The 16925-nt window shown below is 38.9% G+C and overlaps 1 protein-coding gene across 1 annotated transcript in view; it reads right to left on the bottom strand.

Annotated features, from left to right (window-relative positions):
• The window catches only part of LOC150087585 (dystrobrevin beta-like), a 152181-nt gene that overhangs the window by 95438 nt on the left and 39818 nt on the right, over nt 1-16925 (bottom strand). Inside the window, exon 4 of the mRNA XM_090372149.1 lies at nt 1007-1220. Coding sequence (XP_090228275.1) covers nt 1007-1220 — 214 coding nt within the window. The remainder of the gene's footprint in view (nt 1-1006; nt 1221-16925) is intronic.

The raw sequence follows: 16925 nt of genomic DNA, 5'->3' as shown, positions 1-16925 counted from the left end.
TCCAGACTGAGATCAGTTCTAAACAGCAAAATGCCATGGGATCTTCTAAAGTGGAGAATAACTGGCAATTTACTATGTAGTAAACCTGTTCTTTGTGTGGTTTTATGGAAGAATAAGAAAAGTGATTTTTTTTTTTTTTTTTTTAGTTGTACACTTAAGCTACTCTCCTTGTGAGGCTATGAGACACTGGTTTGTGGAGAACTCAGCCAGCTTAATGAGTCTTAATGAAGAAAAAAATGTTTTTCTTCATCAAGGCTCACAATGGTGCGAACTGAAGATGTCTCAAATTTGGTGTGCCAATTTTAGTAACTTTTAGCGAGTTTTTCTGGAACTGTGGTGTGACTTTTTCTGTGATCAAGATTTGCTACGTGTCAAGATGAATTCACCTCAATCCATTTCAAGCCTTAAACACTTTAATGAGGTCTCTTTGCAAATGCTTATTTTTTGGGTATGGCAATTTACAGAACTGAAGTCTTCCTTGGTAAAAGCACTTTTTGTGTCCCTGACTAATCCTTGTTGCTCTTTTCTGCATCCACTCCAAATAGATTGGTATCCTTCCTAAGATGAAGTTTCCAGACCTGTATGGAACTCAAGGTGCAGCCCAAACATTGCCCTGCACAATGGGACAATCACCTCCCTGCTGACAAAATTATTGTATATCACTGATAGTACTACCCCATGAGCTGTCCTAGCAGTAAGCCAAAAACACTGACAGACATAAAGTGGCAATCTGTGAAGAAAGTGGTGAAAATGAACTGAGCAATGTCCTTCTAAACCATTACACTAGAACCTCAGATGTTCTCGGACGTGTTAAGTTTAATTATGGTCTGTAGAAAGCTGCTTAGCATGAATTTAAGGCATGTTTTATTGTTTTGTCTAACAATGATATAGGAATTTAGTTTTTATAGAAAATTAATTAATAATTTTAGTTGTATAAAATATCAAGCCTAAATATAAATAAACAAAGACAAAAATATGTATTTTTTTGAACTTCAGCAGTACTTACAAGTCATAGGTAGCCAGCAGCCAATTGACAAGAAGAGCAGTACAATGGTCAATATCTATCTGTTGAGATGAAGGAAGTCTTTTGTTAAGTTGATAATAAATAGATGATACCAAGGATTCCAACCTAGACACATTTACTTCCATTCTAGGTTCCAATGTATTCAGTCCATTTTCCCTAAATGCCTCGATAATGTTCCATATATCCACCAAATTTACTATTCAGAATATGTAAAAAATATTATTATTAATCTTAAACAGTATTACAATTATGTGTTATTTTCTTTGGTCATAAAACCATAGTCTTACAATATTAAAGTACAGCTTTACAACAAATATAAAATTGCAGTAAGATTAAAGAAAGAAAATAAAAATTATTACTAAATCTACAGTCTTAGTAAATGTTTAAAAACCATTGGAAAACAATCTTGGGTAATGATCTATCCCTTCAAATAAAATTCACCGTGTCTGTTTAAAATAATACCAGATTCCTAGCTTCTGTCTGGAGAGCCTGGTTTCCGATTCTGATTGCTCTCCACTAGGTGGGAGGTTAAAGGTTCTTGGCTAATACCTTTAGAAGGTATTAGCCAAGAAGCTTTTAATTAATACAAGCACAAATTCACTGAAGACCTTTCCCTGTACTTTTTATCAAACACAGCTTTTTAGAATCTATTTTGGGCTGGTTACAGATACAAAGTATGCTGAGTGGAGCTTGTAGCAGGATATGAGTTTGTGCATTCTGGCCATGCAATTACTGAGAACTTCACTAAAATTCTGACATAGGGTGACTGGATGCACCCATTATCAGAATTTTATTAATTCTGCAATTAATATTGCAATTAATTATAATTAATAAAATTAATTCTGTGATTAATTACGTACATATCTGTAAGTTTTGGATTATGATGAATTGCTTCCATGGAAGAGGTGGAGGGGAGGATGCCACTAAGTTGGTGAGCATCACTTCGATGTAGTGAATGTTGTAGTCCACTACCTTGTTAAGCCAATGATGTTGAAAAAAAGCCGTGAGTTAGGGTTGAATTTGAAAGTGTCTGCAATTCTGCCCAGACATGATAGGAGGGAGTATATGATGAGAGCCTTATCAATCAATTCAGCCATGGAAAGATTGTGCAAGGCTCAAGGGGTAGAATTTTTCTCAGCCTGTCTGTGCTTGTTAACAGGAGAGACTGCTTCTACAGGGATGGGATACACTTAAATAGAAAGGGTGCAAGAATATTTGCTGATACTATTGAGGCAGTGTTAGATGGGTCGGAAAACTGCTAGCTTGCGGGGGATACACAGAAAACTGTTAGCTTCGGAGGGATACACTGACTAATAGATTAACAGTAGCCTCTGGCAAAGGTGAAAGTGATTCTTCCACTGCTTCTATTAGAATGGGCAGCAGCCTGGAAAACAAGGTGCGGTGGATTTCAGAGACTGCTGGGAGTCACTGCAGAATAATAAATACAAGGGCTGTGTTAGGGTACCTAAGAATAGGAACAGGAGCATGTATACTTGTGTGTACACCAATGCTAGGAGTATAGTAAATAAATTTGATGAATTTGAGGTGTCTATCAATACATCAAAGGCAGATATTGTTGGGATATCAGAGACATGGTGTCATACAGATATAAGCAATGCAGAAATGGAATTTGGGGAGTACAATATGTACAGGAAGGATAGACAGGTAGGAATGGAGGAGGCGCTATGCTATTAGTTAACAAACACATTAAATCCAAGGAAGTACAGTCAGTAAACATGGGTGGACAGAGCAATGTCAAGTCAGTTTCGTGTGACATAAGCACTGGGAAGGCAAAAATTGAGGGTAGGTGTGTGTTATAGGCCTAATGACTCTGACGAGTATAATAAACAACTGTACAGAGAAATAGAGTGGGCCAGTCAATCAATCGGATTACCTTATGATGGGAGATTTTAATTTCCTAGATATTGACTGGAATTTGTGGGTTGGTCACTCACTCACTCACTCACTCACTCACTCACTCACACACACACACACACACACACACACACACACACACACACACACACACACACACACACACACACACACACACACACACACACACACACACACACCTTGTGGATTTATTGGAAGATTGTTTTCTACAGCAGTATGTTCGGGAGGCAACTAGGGGGAGTTGATCTGATCATCAGTAATGTGATCATCACCCTTGATCTGATTCTTCATGCATTAAGAATCTGCAGATAAAGGAACCCCTAGGTGGCATGATCACAAGATCACTAGGTGCTGAAGTGGGATTTAATCAAATAGGAAACTACCATCAGGGGTAAAGGGAAGGTTTTTGCTTTCGTAAAGGTGACTACAATCGACTAAGACAATCTTTAAATTCGATATGGTGGGACCAACTGATGTGTTACCAACAGCAAATTCAAAATGGTAAGCATTCAAAGAATTTTGGAAGGCTACTAGGAAATCTTGGAAGCTACTAGGCTTTTCATACAAACTAAGAAACATTGTTCAAGGTAAAACAAGAAATATTGTTTAAGGTTCTGACATCCTAAATGGATGTCAGAGGAACTAATGAGACATGGGGCAGAGAAGAAAAATCCATGGTATACATATAAATTAACAGGTGACACAGAAGCCCATGATAGATATAGGCTAGTCTGTAACCAAGTCACAAATGAGGTTAGGCAGGCAAAGGCAGATTACGAGAGATCTTTGGCAAATGATGCAAAGAAAAACAGCAAAGACTTCTTTATTTATATAAACTCTAGAAGGAAGGGAATGAACCCAATTGGTCCACTTGATATCGATGGTTCAACTGTTGATGGTCCTGCTCAGGTAGCTAACAAATAAAATGAGTATTTTGCATCTACATTCACACAAGAGGAGTTATTCAGGGAGGGGAATTCCAGAGGTGTATTAAAGTCTGGCAGTGAGCTAGATGATTTTCTAATAACTGAGAGCAAAGTGGAGGAGAAATTGTTGAAGATAAACATAAGAAAAGCACCTGGGGTGGATGGGATCTATCCAGTTATATTAAAGGAGGCAGAAAAAGTAAGCAAACCCTTAGCCATAATTATGAGAGCTTCCTTGTACCAGGGGAGGTACCCATGTACTGGAGATGTGCAAATGTGACCCTAATTCACAATCCAGGATCAATGAGCAACACAAGTAATTACAGACCTGTTAGTTTAACTTCTATTCCAGGGAAATTAATGGAGGCACTGGCTAAAGAAGCACTGCAGGATCATCTAGACAAGACTTCAGTTATAGCTCAGACACAGCATGGTTTTGTTAAGGGAAAGTCTTGCCTGACCAATTTGATTGGATACTATGATGCAGTCACAAAAGAACTGGATGAAGGGAATAACTTTCATATTATATATTTGGATCTTAGAAAGGCTTTTGATACTGTTGCACATGGAAGACTGCTGCACAAATTGGAGCAGTGTGGCATTGGTGGCAAATTGCTGCTATGAATAAAGGGATGGTTTGGTGGGAGAAGACAGACAGGGGTAATCAACAGGGCTCACTGTTGGCTCCATTGTTGTTTTTTGTATTTATTAATAATATTGATGATGGTATATCAGGATTAATGTCTAAGTTTGCAGACAATACGAAAATTGGCAGGGTTGTTAGTGGGAGTAAAGAAAGTATGCTACACCAACAGGATCAAGTAAAGTTGAGCAGATGGGCTGAGAGGTGGCAACTGAAGTTTAACATTGACAAATGCAAAATACTGCATATGGGTAGCAGTAACCCCAGAGAAACATATCAATTGTGTGGTACTACACTGACTGTGTTAGAGAACAAAAAAGACTTGGGGGTAATTCTGCAGTCAGATATGAAGTTTTCTGAACAGTGCAGACAGTCTGCAAGAGTAGCTCATGGTGTCTTGTCAACAATATACAAGAATGCAATTTTTCTAGCATGGATAAGGAAGTGATTATCTCCTTGAATAAGACAATGGTCAGGCCACACCTTGAGTACTGTATACAGGTCTGGAAGCCTCATTTTAAGAAGGATGTAGAGCTGCTGGAATGAGTACAGAGAAGGGCAACAAGATTGGTGAGTGGAACAAAGGGTTGCCCTTACCAAGAAAGGCTTAAGTTCTGCAAATTGCAGTGTCTGGAGAATAGGCACCTGCGAGATGATCTGATTGAGGTGTATATTATTATTATTATTGTTGTTGAGATATCAGAGACTTGGTGTCACACAGATATAAGAAGTGCAGAATTGGAATTTGGGGAGTAAAATATGTACAGAAAGGACACACAGGATAGGAAGGGAGGAGGGGTTATGCTGTTAGTTAAGAAACACAAAATCTAAGGAAGTGTTGTTGAAGCAATGTTCGGTCTGTTTGGTGTGACATAAACACTGAGAAAAGGAAAATGAGTAGAAATGTATTATAGTCCTAAAGACTCTGATGAGAACAATGAACAGTTGTGCAGAAAAACAGAATGGATCAGTAAATCAGAATGGCTTGTAAATCAGAAAAATAGAATGGACCAGTAAATTAAATCAGATATTGACTAGAACTTGTGGGTTGGTCACTCACACACTAGCAAGACTTTTGTGGGTTTATGGGATGAATGTTTTCTACAGCAACATGTTCGAGAGGCAACCAGAGCGAGTAATATCCTTGATCTGATTATTGGCAGTGATTATTCATGCATTAAGAATTTGCAGATAAAGGAACCACTAGGTGACAGTGATCACAGTATACTGATGTGGGATTTACTTAAAGATGTAACTAACATCAATGGTAAAGGGAAGGGTTTTTGTTTTCATAAAGGAGACTACAGTGGTCTCAGACAGTTTTTAAATTCTATACAGTAGGATCAAGTGATGATGTTACGAACAGTGAATTCTAATTGGGACGCCTTCAGAGATTTAATCTTGTAGGCTACTAGGCTTTTCATACCAACTAAGAAATACAATTCAAGGTTCAGGCCTAAATGGATGCCAGATGAATTAATGAGGCTCATAGCAAAGAAGAAAAATGAATGAAAAGCATATAAATTATCAGGTAACACATAAGCCTATGACAGATATAAGCTAGTCTATATTCAAGTCACAAAGGAGATTAGGCAGGTGAAGGCAGACTACAAGAAATCTTTGGCAAAGGACGCAAAGAAAAAAGGCAAAGAGTTCTTTACTTATGTAAACTCTAGAAAGAAGGGGATGAATCAGATTGGTCTACTTAACATATATGGCTCGACTATTGATGATCCTGCTCAGGTAGCTGATAAACTGAATGAGTATTTTGCATCTACATTCACACATAAGGAGTTATTCAAGAAGGGGAATGCCAGAGGTTTATCAAACTCTAACAGGGAGCTATCTGATTTTGTAATAACTGAAACCAAAGTGCAGGAGAAATTGTTGAAGTTAAACATAAAAAAGGCAAGTGGAGCAGATGGAATCTATCCAGTTATAAAGAAGGAGGCAACAAGGGAAGTAAGTAAACCATTAGCCATAATTATGAGAGCATCCTTAGAGTCAGGGGAGGTTCCCATGGACTGGAGATGTGCAAATGTATCCTCAATTCACAAAGGGGGTTCAAAGGGTGACAAAAATAATTACAGACCTGTTAGTTTAGAGGGGAACAGGTATCCTGTGTGTTATCAGACACTCAGCCTAAAACACTGATGGATCCAATATCTCTCTATTACAGAAGATTTAGGAGAAGTCCGGTTGGCCTGCCTCCCTAAAATCCACTCATGCACACCTTCTCGATGGTAAGCCCTGTTACGTCACTTAGGTGGCAACGAACGTGTAGAGTGGTTCTCTTCAAGACGCCTGGTCAGCATGAAGAGGAAAAGACCAAACCCTCCAGCAATGAGAGCACAACAATACAAATGGCCCTCAGTCCCCAGCAGCTTTCACTCTCCCTCTTACGGCAGCGAGAGGATCAGAGTGGAAGCAGAGGGTGCTAAGAATCTCTGGGTACGACCAGGCTGGCATGCACGGAAATTGAACTTGGCCTGTTATAACGTACGATCACTCATCGGTGAAGACAGGATATTAGAGCTGGAAAAGGAATTAGAAAATGTGAATTGGAATATCATCGGTTTGGCTGAAACAAGAAGAAGAAATGAATCACTTATAAGTTTATCAAGTGGAAATCTGCTGTACACCAATGGAAACAGTGAAAGGAGTGAAGGTGGAGTTGGGTTTCTGGTCCATAAAGATTTTAAAAACAACATTTTGGAATTCAAAAGTACATCACCAAGGGTGTCAAGACTAATACTCAAGATTTCTAAGAGGTACAAGCTAAAGATTATAATGATTTATGCACCAACATCGAGCCATGATGATGAAGAGGTTAAAGAAATGTACACTGAAATTGAGAGTCTTCTAGATGAGCAGAAAACCCACTACACTATTATTATGGGGGACTTCAATGCTAAGGTTGGAAAAAGGCAAAACAGTGCAGAAAGAGGAACTATAGGAAATTTTGGAATTGGTGAAAGAAATAAAAGAGGTGAAAGACTTGTGGAATTTGCAGAATCTCAAGGAATGTCAGTAATGAACACTTTTTTCAAGAAAAGGGTGAACAGAAAGTGGACATGGAAGAGTCCAAATGGATTAACAACTAATGAAATCGACTTCATCCTCACTAACAGAAGATATATTGTGAATGATGTTACCGTCCTGAATAAGGTAAATGTTGGAAGTGATCACAGAATGGTAAGATGTACACTTGATATAGATGTAGGAAAGGAAAGGAAAAAACTGACTCGAGTAAATAATACAAAAGTCTTTGAAATAACAGAGGAGGAGAAAAAGCAGTATGTACTGGAACTTAAGAACAAGTTTGAGCTTTTGCAGACTGCTCAGGACCAAGATATCGACGAAGAATATTACAACTTTCTGAAAGTGATAAAGCCCAAGAAACCTATAGGGAAACAGAAATCCAAAGAAGAAAAAATTAGTCAAGAAACACTTGTCATGATGAACCAAAGACGACAAATGCAGAGCAAGAAAAACACTGACAGGGAGAAAATTGAGTATACTGAGTTATGCAAAGCCATTAGAAAGAGACTCAGAGAGGACATAAGAAGATTTAACACAAGGAAAGTAGAACAAGCATTAAGGGAAAACAAAGGATTTAAATCAGCAGCCATGAGCAGTAATACAGGAAGACAAATGATACTGAAACTGAAGAATAGCAATGGTGTACTTATAAACAGCAGAGAAGGCATAATTCAAATAGCAGAAGACTACTATAGAGAATTATACAAGGAGCGAGGGAATGATACCAGCAGTGGGGAAGATGGATTGCAAAGTAGCAACACATACGACATACCCGATATTCTTCCCGATGAGGTAGAACATGCATTGAAGAAAATGAAGAATCGGAAAGCCCCGGGGGAAGATGAAGTTACTGTAGAATTGTTAAAATTGGGAGGAAGAGACATAACACAAAAACTGGCAAGGCTCTTCACAAAGTGCATTAGAAAAGGTGTGATGCCTAAGCAGTGGAATAATGCAATCATAGTTTTGCTGCATAAGAAAGGAGATAAATCAGAAATTGGAAATTATAGACCAATTAGCTTGTTATCCCATATCTACAAGTTGTTCACAAGGGTCATTACTAACAGATTAGAAAGAATACTTGATGAGAATCAACCGAAAGAGCAAGCTGGCTTTAGGACAGGATTCTCAACTATGGATCACCTTCACGTAATATCACAGCTAATGGAGAAAGCAAATGAATATAAAACGCCATTATGCCTGGCATTTGTGGATTATGAAAAGGCATTTGACTCCATACAGCATAAGGCAATGTTTCGGGCACTGGAAAGACAAGGCATAGATACTCCATATATTATGATTTTGAAGAAAATATATGAGAGTGCTACATCCTTTATTAGACTAGACAAAGACAGTAGGAAATTTAAAATCGAGAAAGGAGTTCGACAAGGAGACACAATATCTCCGAAGCTGTTTACTGCTGCCCTTGAGGAAGCTTTCAGAAGATTAGACTGGTCGCAGAAAGGAGTCAATGTGAACGGAGAGTACCTAAACCATTTACGATTTGCAGATGACATTGTGGTCATAAGCCACGATCCCAAAGAATTAGAGGAAAATCTTAATCAGTTATGCACAGTTAGTAAGGATTTTGGACTAAAGATGAATATGGCTAAAACAAAAGTAATGATGAACAAGTATGCCACGGAAAGGGAAATAATGATTGAAGGAGCAGTAATTGAAAAGGTGGAGTCATATACTTATCTGGGACAAGTTATTAGCTGTAATAATGATAAATGGCTGGAAGTCAAGAGAAGAATAAATTTTGGATGGATAGCATTCAGGAAATATAGTCACATACTGAAGAGCAATATCCCAGTTTGTCTGAAACGTAAAATAATGAATCAATGTATACTCCCCACCATGACTTACGGAAGTGAAACTTGGGCACTCACCAAAAGAATGGAAGAGAAGCTAAGAACTACACAGCGAAGAATGGAACGAATTATATTGGGAATCAGACTGTTAGATAAGAAGAGAAACACGTGAATTAGGCAGCAAACTCAAGTAAAGGACATTCTTATCAAAACTAAAGAACTAAAATGGTCTTGGGCAGGACATATAGCTCGAAGACATGATGACAGATGGACTAAGAAAATAACAGAATGGTACCCAAGAGGAGCTAGAAGAAAACCTGGAAGACAAAGGCGGAGATGGATAGATGAAATTCATGAGTTTTTGAGTAGTAAATGGATGGCCAGTGCTCAAAACAGAAGGAACTGGAAAGTTGCTGGAGAGGCCTTCATCCTGCAGTGGATTGAAAATGGCTGATGATGATGATGATGATGATGTTAGTTTAACTTCTGTTCCGGGGAAACTAATGGAGTCACTGGTTAAGGATGTGATGCAGGATCACTTATACAAGACAGCAGTAATAGCTCAGACACAGCATGGGTTTAAGGGGAAGTCTTGTCTTACCAAATGGATTGGATACTACGATGTGATCACAAAGGAACTGGATGCAAAAAATAATTTTGATATCATATTTTTGGATTTCAGGAAAGCTTTTGATACTGTTGCACATGGAAGACTGCTATACAAATTAGAACGGTGTAGCATTAAGGTCAAATTACTGAAATGGATAAAAGGATGGTTGGGTGGGAGACAGCAGAGAGTGGTAATAAATGGACACTACTCTACACGGACTAATGTTACTAGCAGAATCCCCCAGGGTTCAGTGCTGGGCCCATTGTTGTTTTGTGTATTTATCAATGATATCGATGAAAGTATATCAGGCTTAACATCCACGTATGCAGATGATACAAAGGTTGGCACGGTTGTTAATGACAGTAAAGACAGTATGCTAATGCAACAGAATCTAGAAAAGTTAGGAAGATGGGCTGAGAAGTGGCAATTGAATTTTAACATTCACAAATGCAAAATACTGCACATGGGTAGCCGGGACCCAAGAGAAACGTACCAACTGTGTGGTACTACACTCAGGGAGGTGGAGAATGAAAAAGACTTGGGGGTAATTGTGCAGTGAGATATGAAGTTCTATGAGCAGTGCAGATGGGCTGCATGAGCAGGTCATGGAGTTTTGTCGTGATATATAGGAATTTTCCTAGCAGAGACAAGGTGATTATGCCTTTGTATAGGGCAATGATCAGGCCACACCTTGAGTACTGTACAGGTTTGGAGGCCTCATTTTGGGAAGGATATAGAGTTGCTAGAATGAGTACAATGAAGGGCAACAAAATTGGTCAGAGGAACAAAGAGGTGTGCTTACAAAGAAAAGCTTAAGTTCTACAAGTTGCAGCACCTGGAGACTAGGCACTTGCAAGGTGATCTGATCGAGGTGTATAAGGCCTTGAATGGGTTGAGCAGGCTCAATGCTGATGGGATACTTCTGCTTGCTCAGATTAAGAACCTGAGGGGGGGAATAGATTCAAATTGAAAAATTACATTTGTAGAATAGATGTGCAGAAGTTTGCCTTTAGCCAGCGGGTAGCTGATTGCTGGAACAGACTTCCATCTGCTGTTGTGAAACTTGTTAGCTTAAATTTAAGGCTGAACTAGACAAACATTTGGAGTGACCGGATGGGTGAAATGGGAAGGGGTGTTTTTTTTTTTTTTTTTTTTAATTGGCTGATGCTGTATAAACTTGTTGTCTTGCATCGTATGCCTCAACTAATGCTAATGAGGCCTTGAATGGTTTGAGCATGCTCAATGTTGATGGGGTTCTTCCTCTTGCTCAGAATAATTGCATGAGAGGGCATAGGTTCAAATTGAGGAAAGACAGTTGTAGGATAGATGTGCAGAAGTTTGCACAACAGACTTTCATGTTGTTGTAGAAGTTGATAGCTTAAATAGATTCAAGGCTGAACTAGACAAATATTTGGAGCAAGTGGATGGGTGAAATGAGAAGGGTTTCGCTTTTTTTTTGGCTGATGCTGTATTAGCTTTCTTTCTGGCATCATATGCCTTATTATTATTATTTTATTATCATTAGCCACATGGTGCAAGGAAGCCTGAGGCTTTTGCTGCACCAGCCAAAAAAAAAAAAAAAAAAAAAAAAATTGAATTACCCTCAGAGAGAGAGAGAACAAGAGTAAGAAATAGAAGGGTTAGTTAGTTAGTTATTTGGTTTTTAGGAGCATTAGCAACTAAGGCCATATTGCTCCGGGATATGCGGTGGTCATTCCCTGATCTTTCCGCATCCTCCGTAATTGGTGGTAACTAAATAGAAGGGAATCACCAAGAAAGAGAAGATTGATGATATCGAGCTCAGGACCCTGGGGTGTGCCAAGCCCATTCTCACCAGATGTGAGCCCCTGGGGAATTTGTTAATGCTTTGCTAATACTGAAGCCCACAATATATTTATAAGTGGAGAGGCACAACAAATTACACAGAAATGGGCTGTAATGTGAGCTACTGCAATATCAGGCCCCTGCCTGATAGTCCACACTGTGGAATTTGTTTGATTCATTTTGCAAAAGCAGGGTTGAAAAGATCCTTTGTCTCACATCAATCCTGTGTGTCAGATATTTTTAAATTTCTTGGATTTTAACATTGACTAATGTTAGTACTAATATGGCTGAATGATCAAAGGAAGCAGACTTTCTCGTGTGTCTTCCAAAAAATTAATAAAAATAAAACACACACACGCACAATCTCTCAATTTCCCACAGCCAAAAAAGTGACCATCCAATTCCACTTTGAACTTTATCAAGCTATAGTAGATAGCTTGATAAAGCTATCTACTTTAGTAGATAATTTATTGGAATAAACTAATGTATTGGAGATATACTGGCACTTTTCCAATCCAACGGAATCTCTCCTGAGTCCAGTGATGCACTCATAATTAGCTTCTATGGATCAGTACACTCACTTGCCCCCTTAAAAATATAGGATATATACATTCAACCCTAGGAGCCTTACTCACCTGTAGGCTTGAAAGTTTTTTCATTAAATAATCATGTGAAATTTCAATATCATTAATTAAATATTTTTCAACTTCACTCCCATAATTTCTCATTGATATAAAGGGTTTTTCTTCTGTAAATACCAATGCAAAGTAACTTGAGTTCATCTGCAACAACAGCTGGGTTTTTTTTGTTTTTTTTTATTGTGTGGTGTGAGCAATACACGAAGGAACCAGTTTTTTCCTGCTTTCTTCGTGTATCATCGCCATGAGATCCAACCGGATAGTGCAGCACCATCGTGATATCCAAGCCTGAGGTGGGATTCAAACCCGTGACATTTGGGTTGACAGGCAGGCACTTTACCCACCCAGCTAGCCCGGTCGGCACAGCTGAGGTATCTAATACTATCCCACATCCATTACATAAGAGACCATTACCTATGCGAAGAATTCCTTATCCCCACTCATCGCTCTCTTTGCCAATGATTTCTCATAATCTGCCTTTGCCAGCCTAACCTTTTAGCATTAGCATTAGCAGAGGCATATGATGCAAGAAAGCAAGCTTATTCAGCATCAGCCAAAAAAAAAAAAAAACACACACACCACTTCCATTTCACCCCTCCGTTCGTTCGAAATACCTGTCCAGTTGAGCTTTAAATTTGTTTAGGCTATCAACTTCAACAACAAGTGATGGAAGTCGGTTCCACCAACCAACCACCCGCTGGCCAAAGGCAAATTTCCGCACATCTATCCGACATCCGTCCTTCCTCAATTTGATTTTATGCCCTCTGAGGTGATTATTCTGAGCAAGATGAAGAATCCCATTGGCATTGAGCATGCTCAAACCATTCAAAGCCTTATACACCTCTATCAGATCACCTCGCCGGCGCCTAGTCTCCAGACTCTGTAATTTGCAAAACTTAAGCCTTTCTTCGTAAGAGCAACCCTTTGTTCCATTCACTAATCTTGTTGCCCTTCTCTGTACCTGTTCCAGCAGCTCTACATCCTTCTTGAAATGAGGCCTCCAGACCTGTATACAGTACTCAAGATGTGGCCTAACCATTGCCTTATACAAGGGAATAATCACCTCCTTATCCCTGCTAGAAAAATTCCTGTATATCATTGACAAGACACCATGAGCTACTCTTGCAGCTCGTCTGCACTGCTCAGAGAACTTCATATCTGCCTGCACTTTTCTGTGGCATTATTACAGATCAATTTGTGGCTGTTACAGACTTCAGTACTTATTATTGCTCTGTAACTTTTCCATGCCGTCTTTTTCTCCTTGAGTAATCTGGCAACTTCATTATTCGTCCAACTTGGAATATTTTTTTAATATATATATAATATATAAAATTTTAATATATATATATTTTTATATATAATGCTATATATATATATATATGGCTTTGGGATTAATGTTTTAAAGGTATGCCATAATTCAATTGTATTCGCTCTCTGTGAGATATCTACCCAGTTAACAGAGGCCATGTAGCACCTTAAGCCGTCGTAATTTCCTTTACTGAAATTATAATCTCTTCCTTTGCCTTTAAAAACTACTGCTATCTATCTCCTCATTGTCCACTGTAGAAGTCTGTGATCACTTCTGTTACCAACAGTAAATTCTAAGTGAGAAACATAAAAGGAATTAATCGTGGATGCTACAAAAGTTTCATACCTATTAAGAAATATTGTTCAAGGTTTAGGCCTAAATGGTTATCTAATGAACTAATGAGACTCGTAACAGGGAAGAAAATTGCATGGGATGCATATAAATTATCAAGCGACTCAGAAGCCTATGGCAGATATAAGCTAGTCTGTAATCAGGTCACAAAGGAGGTTAGGCAGGCGAACGCAGATTATGAGAAATCCTTCACAAAAGATGCTAAGAAAAACGAGCAAGGATTTCTTTACTTATATAAACTCTAAAAGGAAGGGGATGAATCTGATTGGTACACTTGACATCGATGGTTCGACTATTGATGATCCTGCTCAGATAGCAAACAAACTGAATGAGTATTTGCATCTACATTCCCACATGAGGAATTATTAAGGTTTGAAAATGGCAGAAGGTTATCAAATTATAGCAGGATACTTAATGATTTTGTAATAACTGAGAGCAAAGTGGAGGAGAAATTGTTGAAGTTTAACATAAGAAAAGCACCTGGGGTGGATGGGATCTATCCAGTTATATTAAAGGAGGCGGCAAAGCAACTAAGCAAACCCTTAGCCATAATTATGAGCATCCTTGGACCCAGGGGAGGTTCCCACGGACTGGAGATGTGCAAATGTATCTCCAATTCACAAAGGGGGTTCGAAGGGTGACATGAGTAATTACAGACCAGTTAGTTTAACTTCTGTTCCGGGTAAAATAATGGAGTCACTGGTTAAAGATGCATTGCAGGATCATCTAGACAAGACTGCAGCAATAATTCAGACACAGCATGGGTTTGTTAAGGGAAAGTCTTGTCTAACAAATTTGATAGGATATTATGATGTGGTTACAAAGGAACTGGATGCAAAAAATAATTTTAATATCATCTATTTGGATTTCAGGAAAGATTTTGACACTGTTACACATGAAAGACTATTGTACAAATTGGGGCAGAATGGTATTAAGGGCAAGTTGCCACAATGGATAAAAGGATGGTTAAGTGGGAAAAGACAGAGGGTGGTAATCAATGGGTGCTGCTCTTCGTGGACTAATATTATTAGTGGAGTCCCACAGGGTTCGGTGCTGGGTCCACTGTTGTTTTGTATATTTATCAATGATATTGATGAAGGTATATCAGGCTTAATGTTGAAGTTTGCAGATGATACAAAGGTTGGCAGGGTTGTTAATGACAGTAATGGCAGTGTGCTACTGCAACAGGATCTAGATAATTTGGGCAGATGGGCTAAGAAGTGGCAACTGAAGTTTAACCTTGACAAATGCAAAGTACTGCATATGGGTAGAAGTAACCCCAGAGAAACATACCAACTGTGTGGTACTACACTTAAGGTGGTAGAAAATGAAAAAGATCTGGGAGTAATTGTGCAGGCAGATATGAAGTTTTCCGAACAATGCAGACAGGCTGCCAGGACAGGTCATGGGGTTTTGTTAATGATATATAGGAATTTTGCTAGCAGGGAAAAGGAGGTGATTATCCCTCTGTATGCAGTACTCAAGGCGTGGCCTTGAGTACTGCGTACAGGTCTGGAGGCCTCATTTTAGGAAGGATGTAGATTTATTTGCGCGTGTACAGAGAAGGGCAACAAGATTGGTAAGGGGAATGAAGGGATCCTCTTAAGTTCTGCAAATTGCAGTGGCTGGAGACTAGGCACCTGCGCAGTGATCTGATTGAGGTGTATAAGGCCTTGAATGGGTTGAGCACGTCGGATTCTGATGGGATCCTTCCACTTGTTCAGATTATGAACCTAAGGGGGCATAAATTCAAATTAAGAAAAGACAGATGTAGAATAGATGTGCGGAAATTTGCCTTTAGCCAGCGGGTGGTTAATTGCTGGAACAAACTTCCATCTGTCGTTGTGGAAGTTGATAGGTTGAATAAATTTAAGGAGGAACTGGACAGGCATTTGGAGGGAATGGTGTGATTTTTTTTTTTTTTTTTTGGCTGATGCTGCATAAGCTCATACACTTTCTTTCTTGCATCACATGCCACTACTACTACTACTACTTCCTGCTGCTGGTTCCTGTGCTATCAGCCCTATGTAATCTGGTTCATGGGTGATGATGAGGTCTAGAATATTCTTTTCCCTAGTACTTTCTCTGACAATTTTTCTTTGATACAAATTTACAATCGCCTAGTTAATTTAAAAATTTTTGTCCCCATGTGAAATTTCCTTCCCATTTGATCCAATCAATTAGAGTCAAATTAAAATCACTCAAAATAAGACATTACTGCTTACTTGTCCATTCCATTTGCATGTAGCAGCTCTCATCGTAATCTTCACACTGGCCTGTAGATTACTCCCTCTCTCATTATACCTTTGCTTCCAACTATCTCACACAATACTAAACATCTGAATCTGGGAAAGCTCTCGTTGTGCTCGGGCTGCTTTTGATAAGAAGCATGACTTCACCACCCCTTCTATCTGTCCTAGCCTTCCTAAATACATTGTACATACCGCATTGAAACTCGTCATCCCCTATTTCTGGGTGGCACCACATTTTCATAAGCCCCATTATGTCAGCATTACTTGTCCTAACCAGCAGTTCGAATTCACTCATTTTACTGACAACACTTTTGACATTACTGTATAAACAATTAAGACAGTGTTCTTGTATATTAAGACAGTATTCTTGTATAGTTAACTATCCTGACACACCCCTTGAAGTTATTTAAGCTTGATTCCCTGTCATTGGTTACCTGCTCATTTGAAACGTTTCTGCCCTCAAAACATCTTGCTAATATGATCTGTTGCAGTAACAAACAAGAACTCTTGAGGTATGTGCAAGCGTTACTTTGACCAATATTATCAGATAAACACCCTTGTCCTCCCCAAACTAGCAGTAACATTAATCCAATCTG

This window comes from Mastigoproctus giganteus, chromosome 4 (genome assembly GCF_048544385.1).
Source record: "Mastigoproctus giganteus isolate SK-2022 chromosome 4, ASM4854438v1, whole genome shotgun sequence".
Classification (NCBI taxonomy): Eukaryota; Metazoa; Arthropoda; class Arachnida; order Uropygi; family Thelyphonidae; genus Mastigoproctus; species Mastigoproctus giganteus.
The sequence above is the reverse complement of the archived record's forward strand: the minus strand, read 5'-3'. Positions and strand labels throughout refer to the sequence as shown.